Here is a 13,139-nt window from a genome sequence, read left to right on the forward strand (position 1 = left end):
CCACAACTATCGTCCCATTAGTTTATATTCCGCGATACAGTGTAAAATTTCGCCTCTACCCGCCACACATGTTACACACACGAAGGGAAGTTCCAGCTCGAAGTTAGAAAGCCGGAATATCGGAGGGGAATATCAGAGACAAGTCGAGTCGCGACGACGAACGGACGGACGGACGTTATACACGCGCGAGAGATACGCGACCGCTAATTGCGTTTGTCATACCGATAATTAATAATGCACCGCTCGACGCCGACGACTGACCGGCGAATTAAATGCATTAACGACGATAATCGGGTTGCGGTGAATGCCAAATCGAAAATACACCGACGGGAGTTATTGAATGCAAACGAGGCCGCGATCAATCATCCGGCTCAGCTACTGGCTTTCGACGTCCGTAATGACGTTCCGGCGCTTTGCATCGCTATCACTGATCAGGGAGAAGGAGAAGAGGGAGGCGAAACGCGAGCGAGTTTCTCCGCTCGGGAAACAAAACCGAGGAGAATTAAATAGATGACGGGACTCTCAATTGCTCGGTTTACACAGCAAATCGTGTATCGAAAAAAAAGCCATCGTCGTGAAACGCATAAAATTGATCGACAATGAATTGTAAATGCACTCTGTATAAGCCATTACCTATTCGCTTCGATTGTTATACGCTGATAGCAAAAGATACCGCACGACTGTCCTCCGCTTATCTTTCATCACTGAGATTCCATACGATAGATCGATTTAATGCATCGCTTTGAAGCGATATCGTAACTATACTGTTAAGAAAAAGGGCAACAGGGTGGCAGTAGTAATGATAGAAAAGTGAACGATAGTCGGACGATAGAGAACAAGGGTAGCAAGAATCACATATTAGTTCCTCATTAACATTCCGCGTAGCGCCTTTACCGCGCATCCACGCTCGCATCCTTCGACGCACGAACGCTTAGGCAGCTTGAATTTCCAATTACTGTTCCTAATTGACACCGCCACTATATCCGTAGGTATAGCGTTAATAACTCATCGCTTTCCGCATTCGCTTTGCTGCGCGCCGCGTGCATGCGCGTTCCCGAGACCGCGAGATAATCCCCGGTGTCATCCTCGAACGCGCAGATCCCGCGATCGGTGCGACGGCGGAAGATTTCGGGGTTTTTTTTTATTCTCTATTTTTCCCCGGTGAGAAGGGAACAAAGGGCAATATTCGAAGGGGCGGAATGAGTAATCGCGCGTCGCGAACGACGACGGCGACGGTGACGGAAGAGACGGCGATGGCGGATTTGATTTGCGGAAAAAGCGGCGTCGGCCGACGGCGGCAACGCTCGCGTGCAACGTCAACGTACGTCCTCCTGCTGCTGATAGTGTGCACCACGTTAACGGTATCCCACTGCTGCTACGTCTTCCCGAAAGGTATTCCGGAATGCGCGACAAACGATCGCCCTAACGGGTCTTCGAGGTCAGCCGTTCAGTATCTTCCATTACGTTTCGATGTAAAAGGATTAAAATTTGTTCTATGAAAACACGTAACATCCCGGGACACACTACAAAAGTTCTCGCGTATCCGTGTCGCGCCGTGCCAATGATTCATGCAGTATAACCGAGTGTAAACCATCACGTCCACTTTCCTCGAGAAATATATCTCGCCGGTTACGACGCCCATCTACGGAAATATTCAGTTGGGGGCCGCAAATTTCTCTCATGCACACGCGATAAAATTTTAACGGAGCACAAACAACCCTCCTTCTGTCTCTACCACATATACACACATACACACACATATACGCATACATACAGCTCTTTTCGAGTCGGCCCTTAGGGATTAATGATCCGGCACGCTGAGCCGCGTGATGCTGCTCGTCCGGGACACGCGCCCGCTTCTTTTTCCTGCCGCACCGCCAAAAACGTGGCGCGTAAATTTCGTCGCGAATGAATCCCAGCGGGCGATAGTTTATTCATCGCGAATCGCGCGGATTTAATTTTACGGTGCGTTACAGCCCGTAACGTATGGTACGTACACGCGCGACCGGCGTGTTTACGGTCCGCAATTACATTTCGGCGGCGGCAGCGGCGGTGGTGCGGGCTCGCGATACGGAAAAAATATCATTGATTAAGCTCCGCGGGAACACATCGAATTTTTCATCGTGTGTAACACGCCGCCGCTGGAAAACGGATCGTCGCATTTGTATCGTGCATTTTAAATGGAAAAGCCAACACATCGTGCCAACACACCTGATTATCATATATAAGAGGCGGGTTGTAAATAAACGATTAAAAATAATTGGAGATCAGGTGCGAAGCACAGGACAAGTGACATAGGACACGATATATGTTGCACCACTTTTCACGTACCGCTGCAGAGAATTACGTCGGGATTATAATGTACTATAAAGCCCTCTTTTTAAGTGATCTACTTACATAATTCGTATCTCAAAATTTAGCATAGAATTATATTTAGAATTTTATGCATCGTGAATACAAAGAAGATTCGAAGAATCAGAATACATGCATATATAAAATTCATATATATTAAAATATGTATATGCAGATGACCCTCGAATAATACAGTACTTGAATTGCACGGAGTAGAAAATTCTGACAACTCTACTTTTTAAAAGTTTTTTTTTTATAACCCCTTGGAATCAAATGCCCAATTTTAATGGATCTGGAGTCTTCAATTGCACGGTTTTCGATAGCACGGAATGTGATCTCCAAAATTGTATGAATTCTCGAATAACACGGTTTTCAATAACACGCAACCAATTAATCGCGTTACTCGAGGGTTACCTGTATATCAAAACATTCGGAAAATAAAATTATAGATAGAACTCGGTAGATAGAATTATATCCTAAAATCTGACGTGCGTGAATTATAGATCGCTTAAAGCGAACGGTAGAATGTACCAGATTCTCAAAGTAATGTATAAATAAGTAAGTGTTTTAAAGTAGAATTCGAGGATTGAAACATTTACAAGCTGCTCTGGTATGTTTTAAACTGAATCAAATTTCGAAGAGAGACACACGCAGTTTACGGATAGACAAGACGCGAAACGTTCGCGCAACTCCACGAGATGCGGCATTCCGGCGGGAAGTATCGCGGGATGAAGGATTACATGCCGCTTGGCATTTCCGTCGTAAACTGGATGCGCCAATTCCAATCCGCAAATACGAGAACATTGAATTCTATACGTATCGTCGTGCGATTGTTCTTGGCAAGCATTCGCCGCTCGATGACATCGATAACATCGCCGTTGATTCTACCGTCCGTCATTATAGCCTTCATCTCGTTACTTCGAAATCGAAGCTTGTTCAGCGGCAGCTTCCGTTGACCGTAACATCGAACTGCTCTCGTCAACGGATTATCACGTCATTACCAATTTGTTTCCGGTATACGCGCATTATCAAGTAGACCAGAAGAGATATACGTCTTGCACAATGCAGATCTTGCATTCGGTCCATTTTCACTTCGATGAAATGTGCAATAACTGATCATCACTGTCTGAGAGACCATTTAATGCACAGATTTATTTTTAAGAAATTGAGAAGGATATTGTAAATAATATCAGTTTTTGAGAGAAATTATATATCACAATTACAAATCATTTTAAAACTGAAAAAATATTATATGTGACATTACTTATATGTATAAGTAATTGTATATACATTTTTAATAATAGATTATACCTTGAAATTAATTGAATTATTGATTAAGTCATTTAAAGAAAAGTTATCAGAAAATAACTGTCTTCACACGTTATTAAATAACGTAATCATGGCGACGTTAACTAATGCCAAATCTCGATGTTTTCTTTTACAGAAATCAAGGATCCCTGTGAGAAGCTGAATTGCTCGCAAGGCTCGCAATGTGTGCGAAGCAGGGACGGCAAGGAGGCGACCTGCCAATGCTTGGAATTCTGCCCAAATTTGGGGGATCACGAGGGATCGGGGCCTGTCTGCGGCACGGACGGGATCGACTATCCGACGCTGTGCGACCTAAATCGAGCCGCTTGTACGAAAGGTGCTAACATCACCGTGGCATTTCGTGGCAAATGCGGTAAGTGCTTCTATAGCGAATGTAACGAAACGAATGTTTCGAATAAGCGGTTTTGGTATTTTAAGAAATAATACAATATATAACAAAATTTATTTACATACATAAATCTTATTATTATCGCACACAATCCAATTTAAATAAAAACAGATTATTTAAATAGAGCATCTCTTTTCAAAGGTAATTTTATGAAGCGTAAATTGTTAATATATTGTTAATATTGGTTTTATGAATTATGTACAGCTTAAAATATTAGACAGACAAATTGGCATTAAGTATGTATAAATTAAAATAAATTAATAAATTAATATGCATAATTATAGATAGCGCATACCTTGATTTAAATTGATTAGGATTAATGATTAATCGTTGTTGAACCAATTAAGCAAATTAAGATTAATGTACAATTCCATTTACAATTATCTTTTTATGACTTTTATGATATACGGCATAAAATTTTTTTTTATGTACATAATACAAGTTAGATATCGATGCAATTCTACTTTATTTTGTGATAAAATTAATTTTGGATACATATATTAGAATTATGCACTGTTTCCATATTGCATTACAAACTTTGGATTCTTTTAAATGAGTTATCGTTTCCCATTCATCCGTATTTTATTATTCATTGTCAACAAGTTATCACGTCCCACAATTCGCTAGTGTGAGCCGATCTGCTTAAAACGCCGTTATTTCTACTTTCCTCCAAACAATATTTCGTTACAATTATTTGCGTTCCGGCTAAAGCGATTTGTCAAGCCGCAAAGAGACACCCTTCCGACCAACCATCCCTAACTGTTTCTTAACTACATCTACATCACTCCAGCTAACCCTCATGGGATCAGGATTTCCTATACAGGATGTCTCACGAATTCTCTGCTCTCTTATAGAATTATTTGCCAAAACCAGAATCGATCTTCTCTAATAATTTTAATAAATTTAATATTGAGTAAAAATTGAAAAGGAGAAGTTATTTTTATCTTTTTAATACTTGGCATTACGTCGATCAAGTAAAATTTCCTCATTGATAAGAAACAAAAAATTTTACTACATTAAATCACACTTACTTGAAATTTATTCCACCATGATATCAAATGTTAAGTTCTTAAATAGACGAGACTACATCGATAAGACTATCGGTGTTTCTCTTCGGAAGGGAATGGTAGTCTAACAATAAGACGTCCCATACATGTATTCACCCTTTAACGCGCTATATTCCACACAGCTGTCACCGTTCGTGTCCACAGGTAGTCGTACACATACCCACGAATGTGAGAGCTCTCCCCCTTGTCTAACCCCTCGCTCTCGAGTTTCCCTTCTCCCTACCACAGAAGCAGTACAAACTTGGCAGGCGTTTAATCAACCGAGTAGTAAAGACAAATGTTTGATCAGACAGGTAGCTACCGGGAGTAGGCCGTGTTTGCTTAGGATTAGGTAAGTCCATCCTTGCCGTTCCCCCTTCGCTCTTTCACACCGGCTCTTCTTCGTAGCACTGTGCAATTCAGCGCGCGGTAGACAGTAACGGTTACGGTAGTCGCAGCCGCCGATTAACGAGCTAGTTAAATATGTCGCCGAACGATTCTAATCTGCACTCCTTAGGAATAATCGTCGAGGACATGAGAACGTAAAGAGCTATACAAATAGCGAATTTTGGACGATTTGATAATAATGGAGATAGAAATTCAGGACAAAGCTCTAATGTGAGTTCATAACGTATAAGCTTCACTTTAAAGATAAAGTCGATTTTACAGCGGACCTCAAAAGATATAAACTTTTTTTATATATTTGTTCTAAGTATGTATCGATGTGCAATTGATCCAAACGACTCAATTTTGTCTAGGAGATCAAAAAGTAAGTCCAAATAATGGAAATAAATGGCTAGTGTAATTATTTTCTGCTTTTTTAATGTCATTAAATATATTTTTGTACAGCGTAAAATACTTTTATAATATTACTAAGTAATCTAGCTACGCTGTTTTTAAATTTTCTGATGTATGAAATAAAACCTTGGTTTTGTACAACAGTTTTTTTCGCGCGAACTTGGCTTTTTTACTCTCTTTTACGTTTTTCTAAAAGGTAATTTTTTTAAAGCTCCACATAACGGAAATAAGTGGCTACTGTAATTAACGGTTCAGCACTGCACAAGTATAAACTGCAATTTTAACGAGTGAAAATTACGGATAAACTTTGAAAGGACTCATAAAATGTATGGGGTTTTATGACGGGGGCATGAGAGCGTACAGTTGAAAGTGCATCTATCTCATGTCGAGAATCGCACGCAGTAGAGCGTCGTAAATTCTACGAGCGTGTAAAGCGAGCGATACTTGAAAATAATAATCTTCGTCTAGTCGTACGCCAGGATAAATCCGCGACGTTCGTCGTGGAGCTTAATAACGGCGCGCGTACACAGTGAAAGGAAGTGTAATAGAGACGTAAAGGCGACGAGCGATGGAGAGAAATCGAAAGGGAGCTCGGGCTGAGCGCCGGAAGTTACAAAGATGAACGTCCTCTCCCTTCATTCCACTGTTTCTCTGCCGTTGTATTATACCAGGAACAATGAAACGCAATATCCGGCTAGGAATGGTCGAAGGCGAATGACGAGGTGGTTGGGAAAGGGGGCGAGGTAGGGAGGGAGGAGAAAACTCGGAGTTCCCTCAGTCGGTTCTCTCGTTGGGCGGAAAGCCTAGTACAACAATGGGGTTGCCCTTTTATCAATCGGCGCCAGTTGCGGCCCTTTTAAACGCCGGAATCAATAATAAATTCTCGTAAAGTATACCACCTCGCCTCGCGGAATCCCCATTCGCGAATTTCTCGCGACTCCATCTCTATCTCTCTTTCTCCTCTCGCTATCTCATCGCCCGAGATGAGGGGGTGGCTCGAGGCATGAATCTGAAGTGACGGTGTACGACGGTACGATAAATCAAATTAACTCCCAAAAGTTTCGGAAGACTTTTCGGCTTCCCTTCCTCGTTCGCCGGCGCAGCTACTATTTCGCGGTCGTGATTGGATGGTGAAACGGAACATGGAAAAAGAGTAGGCGAAGTCGAGCCGCCGCGTTTGAAACCCTGTGCGGAAGGGTGAAAATCTGCTTCAAAAGCAGCGACGTCGAGCCGGTCATAATTATCGATTTCTTATATATAAGCTACTTTTATTAGCGTCGTAAATATATTATGAAGGAGAACAGCATACGGCGTTGAAGCATTTCTTGAAAGTTTTAATTTGAAAAAGAAAATAGAAAAAGGTAAAATATTAATTCTGAAAAAGAAAATTCCAGATCTGTCAGATCAGCAGCTGCGAATAAATCAAAGGTTCTTTTTACACGAGCAAAATCTACAGTTCTATTATTTCTACTATTTTCTGGTTTATTTCGATTACTCGTTTTTTTATCACCATTGGACGTACAATAACGTTTCAGTACCGTGTCTCGTATATCATATTTCCGTCATCGATAATGGTAACGTATTGATTAAATTTTATTTCGCTTTCTCCTGGAAATATTTTCCCAACTCGCTTGTGCGCCTCCGTTCGTCTTCCGGGCGAGTTTTCCTTCAGCATATATCGCAGAAGGGAGGGGTCGCCTCTATCATCTCTATCCAGCTCGCTACGCTCTTTTCTTCCGCTTTCGTGAGACACCGCCCGCAAGTCGCTCCCGTCACGCATATCCCGCCCCGAGAAAAAGAAAAGCGCGCGCGCGCTCGCGCTATTTTCTTCACGCTCGAACGTGCCGAAATAAGGGTCGACCGGGAAAGGTAGAGCCGGCCATGAAGGAACATCGGATTCCCGAGGCGTGGCACCTCGGAAATGGATTCAACTAAATTCTCACACTCGCCGAGCCGGGCTGAGCCGCGCCGAGGATGCGCTCGCCCTTGTACGGAGGGCGAAAAGACGACGGGAGGGAGGGAGGGAAGAGACGCGTGGTGTAAACCCGAGACAAACCAACAAGCAAATGTGTTTATCCACGGGACCTCTCGCAAACGGAAACCTAACGAGCCGGAAATTCCGGCGGTGTCAGGTTCGAGGAAACGATTCCCCAGCTGAGAAAACGGACGCGCTTATATACGTCGAGCTTTTGAGATCGGCGAAAAAAAGCAGGAGCGACCCATCTCTCGCCGGAAACGATCTCCCCGCGTCGAAGGCGAGCGCTAGTTGGCAAGAAACGAACGGACATAAGTAACGGGTGCGATCGGTTATCGATGATCGTGTAAGTGTCGATAGCGGCGAGATTGCCGCGACTGGATAGTGGCAAGAACGGACGTTACCGTCGTTTAAAAAGTGGCGGTGACAAACAGACTGGTACTCGACAGGACTCGCGCGAGTTCGATTACAGGGAACGGGAGAGGAAGTGAGTATTGCGCTCATTATTCACCCGCTAACGAGCTCCGGTTACCATGCTCATCGATCTCGCAAATATCATCGCTGCGAATTAGATATTAATCATGTTGTCACATCATCGCTATCGGAGTCGTTGGAAAGCAATTCTGAAGGAATCTGCTAAGAACTATAATTTTCAATGCGATAGCAGCTGGTTAGAAGAAACGAGAACACGATAAAAGTTATTTTACAAATAGTTGTTTAATTCGATCTAACTGGCCAAATTAAACAACTATTTTGTTAGTTATTATATACTAGGCGAAGCAAACGATTATTTTCTGTCAAAAGTTATTTTAATTAAAAACTTACCAATTTGACCAGTTAGGTCGAATTAAGTAACTATTTTATTAATTATTACTGGCGAAGCAAACGATTATTTTCTTTTAAAAGTTATTTTGATTAAAATCCGACGCACACTTGTAGCCGACGAAACATTAGGAAGATTGCATAAGAGGATTCAATATTCAGTGCGGATTGCAACATCATTTGAATTAATGTATCGTGCTTCGACGACCAGTTACCATCGACTATCAATCGCAACATCATCTCGTGGACCAGGTATCGAGGCAGTCACCACTTTCTGGCCGCCTCTTGACGCGCTCGTAAAAAACTTATCTTTACACAAGCAGACAGCAATTTGTCCGGCTTGCTCCGCCGCTCGAATTCAGTCGAAATTTTACGTCGTCTGCAACCCCGTAAATTGCGTCTTGTGCTCTTACGCGCTCACATGTTTACGCGTCCGGGGCCTAAGTGGCGCGAGGAGGAAGAGAGAGAGAGAAAACATTCACGGATAGGCTTACGCGAAGACGAGGAACGAACGTGGATAGGTCGAACGGAGGCAGCTGCGCGAAAGACGGAGCGTACATCAAGCCGGAAGTACCGCGGAGGAGCCGTTAACATAAACCCAGTCATTGCTCCCCAGACATAATACCCTTATACCTTGCGCCCGCGTAATGTCAATCCGCGTCTCGTCTCGTATAGCTTCCCATAGTTTCCGGATGTCGCGGGCGAAAAGAAAGACTTCCGGATGTTTTCTTCGCGGTTGAGACGCGCGCCGAGAAAAACGAGAAGCGGGATTTTAGCTCCAGGGAGGTTTATAGCTTGTACGTTATAACTTACGCGCCGTTTAACATGCGTTTCATCCTGCAGGATTTTTCCCCTCTCATTTATTTAATACGTATTAAGGTTCAAGGATATAAATATAAAGGATATCTTTCTCTTGAACCTCATCGCGATACGTCGACGTTTCCAAAGGGAAGGCAGACTTGCAAACTGGCAAAATCGTAAAGCTACAGACGAAATGGATGATGCTGACTTGCCTCTGTCCGCGGATGAAGGCGACGGGGCAATTTACAAGGCTTTTACCGAACGCCGAGCGATTTTGAGATATTCCCGCTTTGCAGTACTTGTAGAATGCCGGAGGAGAGGTATGCGCACGGTATCTGCACATGAAAGGAAGGCGTCTAAAAAGGATCGATATTTGCAGTTGCTTTAGCGGAAGTAACTAGGATGCACTCTCGCTGTGTGTACGTAAGTCGGTTGGCCCGCGAGCGTCTCTCCTATCCGAAAATCACCCCGCAGGCTGGTCCTCGATTCATCAAGAATCGATGAATCAAGGATCCTTTAAGAAGCTTGTGTTTTCTTACCGGAATAAAATTGTCTTTAAGATAAATGTGCCAATGCTTGGACACGTACCTATGTCTAGACATTTTTATCATTTTAGTCCTTAAATAAGTTACAACGCGAATTAAAATCAAAGAATCAAAGATAAAAATATTTTTCTTGTATTATATTTTTATCTTTGATTTTAATTCGCGTTTTACTTATTTAAAAACTAAAATGATAAAGGTGTCCAGACATAGGTCTTATAAATGTCCCGGCATTGGCACATTACTTTAAACTATAATTCGCTGCACAACAACAAATTATAGTGATATACATCGTTGAAATTATTTGTCCGTAATAAATTGATATCCCGTGCATGTCGCGTCTCTTTTTTTTCCATTGAATTAAATGATAATTCGCCAATAATATAAGGAATGTGCGAACAGCTCATCAGTCACCCGCGTCGCGATATACCCGCATCGCTCGTCTTTGCACACGTTCCACGGGAGATTCCAGCCGTCGAACGCAAGTCCGTCCGTCCATACTGAAAGATCTTCCGACGGCTTTCACGTCGTGACCCCGGCCCCGATAATACAAAGAAATCCACATCAGGGTAATGTCGCGTGAAGTTAACGCGCCGACGTAACCTCTACTCTCTCGCTCTCCCTCTCCCCCGAGGGGAGGTCGGATCGTGGGCCGGTGTTTCGATGAAGGCCGCTGCTGCAGGCGGACGGCGGGAAAGAAGCAGGGTGAGAAATCCCATTAAGGCGCGGAGATCTTGAAAGGACGCCGATGACATCGTTCTATCTCATCCGGTGCAAGCGCGATGGAAGCGATATAAGGACCTCTCCCCATCGCACGGAGATGGAATTACGAAGCGATGAAAAGGGTGGCGAGGAGTATCCCCAGTCGTCCATTAATCTCTAATCATCTCGAGGTGTCTGAATCAGACGAGATGATACGGATGAACGGCAAGAGAGATGAGAATACGGGAGGTTGCCTTAATTTTTCGGAATATCGTTTTTCGAATAGCGCGATCATATATAACGACAATATGTCGGTCGTCGTCTCGCAACTGGACGGTGCATAACGATGATACTTTTCCCGAGATCGATTAGTACCGAACTCGAAACTTAACTGATGCACCAAGCACCGATTAAGGAGGTTTGGAAGGTTTTGAGTTACGGAAGGGTCGAGTTTAGTCGCTCCACTGGACTATACTCGAGCTAACACCACGAGAAACACCACCGCCGCCGCCGCCGGGGGGAGAACTTGCCTCGTCAGCCGCTTCGGCGTAAGGCCGAAACCTAGTCTACCCGCCTGTAGACAGGAAACGGAATCCAACTTCCTCTTCCTTCCTTTGGTCGAGGGCGAAGATTAATCTCGGTGCGGCCGTATCTCTCCAACTGGACCCGCTCGGTTCCCCGCGAATCTTCCATCATTATCCGTCCACCTCGCGTTACGCGAGATTCTCCCGACTCTCGTATGCAATTGATGACTCATAAAAGGAATCGCGAGAAGGTATTTAATTCATTCGATTTCGGCCGGGATTAATAGTAATTCCAGAAATGAGATGAAGAGAGCCGATCGAATGCAAATGAAACTTTAACACGCAGTCATTTGATCAACTCACTTACCATTACTCGAGATGAATCCTGTAATTGAGAGATAATTAAGGATCCTTTTTGCGTGAGTAAATATAAGTATAGCAGAGCTGGGAAAGAATAATTTTCTTCTTTGAGGATAATTAACGCTTTTTCCAATTTTCAGGAAGCTAAGAAGAATCTTTTCACACGATTATCACATTTCTCGCACATATGATTAAATTCCATGTTATTCCCCGCTGTTATTGCGAATTCATTTTCCAGACCCATGCGGAAGCATTGAGTGCGTAGAACCGGAAGTCTGTCAACTGGACGATTGAGACAACCAGTCTGTCGCTGCGGGGAACAATGTGGCCTCGAATATTTGCCGGTTTGCGGAAGCGATGGCAAGACGTATTCGAATGAGTGCTACCTTCGACAGGAAGCTTGTCGATCGAAATTACCGCTTAAGAAAATCTACAAATGGCGGCTGCAGCTCCGGTAATACAAAAAACTTTTATTTATTTTTATTTATTTTATTTTATTTTTTCAAGTATAAAATCGTCGTAATATAGTAATGGAATATTCCGGAAAATCGTATAAATTATGTTACTACATGGCGATGTTGCATAGTAACGAATAATTTCTAACGCAAAAGCTTGCGAATTTACCCTCCTGTGCGTATTAATGTAATAAATAATGAGGAACGAATATTTTTTATTTAAAATTAATGATTATCAAATATGGAAGGTATTAATACAATAATAGTGATTTTATGAAAGTGGCGAATATTGCGAAATGCAATCAATATAGCTCCTTGTTGAATTAATTTTTGTGGTTTTTTTATATCTCACTAGTCGTATATTGAAAAAAATACACAATTTCTTCAGATATCTTAGAAAGTAAGAATAATCGTGACGGATGTTACACGGTCGTTCGATTTTCCAGGACACAATCCCTGCGAAACGGCGAAATGCAACTTGTACGAGCAGTGCGCGATCAATCGGCAGGGGATCGCTAACTGCGAATGTCGTCCCGAGTGCGAGCCGGTAATGAGGCCCGTGTGCGCCCGCGGCGGACAACCTACACGTCTATGTGCGAGCTGAAGAGGCAGGCGTGTCTGACGAGGAGCAACATCGAGATCGCCTACGTCGGCACATGCGGCTCCAGAGGACCCTGTTCCGAGAAGGTCAGTCTCAGCTAGCAGTCTCTCACACACGGAAACGCGAGGCACGCTCGCGGTTTCCGCTTCCGGTTTCCGCGCTCGGTGCGACGCGAGCAAGATTTCTTGTCGCATCCTCGCGAGTTTTCGACGACGTGAATTTCGCTCTCTTCGGGAAAGACGAGCCGCATTTCGAGTATTTTCATTAATTCGACAATTTGATTAAATGCGACATGTAGAGCGCAACCAACGTAACTGACATGTAAAATTTATAACAGGATATATATTCGTATAAAACATATCCTTGTTTATTTTTTTTTCGTTGGATACCGAGCACAGAAAAATCCGAATAAATTCTGCAAAAGGTGGAAATGATTTTTGATGT

General features: G+C 43.2%; 1 protein-coding gene across 1 annotated transcript in view; it reads left to right on the forward strand.

Moving 5' to 3' along the window:
* LOC139773410 (uncharacterized) overlaps nucleotides 1–12,064 on the forward strand; it is a 511,404-nt gene extending 499,340 nt beyond the window's left edge. Inside the window, exons 6-7 of the mRNA XM_071707844.1 lie at nucleotides 3,797–4,033; nucleotides 11,878–12,064. Coding sequence (XP_071563945.1) covers nucleotides 3,797–4,033; nucleotides 11,878–11,933 — 293 coding nt within the window. The 3' untranslated portion in view covers nucleotides 11,934–12,064. The remainder of the gene's footprint in view (nucleotides 1–3,796; nucleotides 4,034–11,877) is intronic.
* The last annotated feature ends 1,075 nt before the right edge of the window (nucleotides 12,065–13,139 follow it).

Source organism: Temnothorax nylanderi, unplaced genomic scaffold (genome assembly GCF_030848795.1).
Source record: "Temnothorax nylanderi isolate EJ_2023f unplaced genomic scaffold, tnyl_v1.0 TNYL_tig0061_pilon, whole genome shotgun sequence".
Classification (NCBI taxonomy): Eukaryota; Metazoa; Arthropoda; class Insecta; order Hymenoptera; family Formicidae; genus Temnothorax; species Temnothorax nylanderi.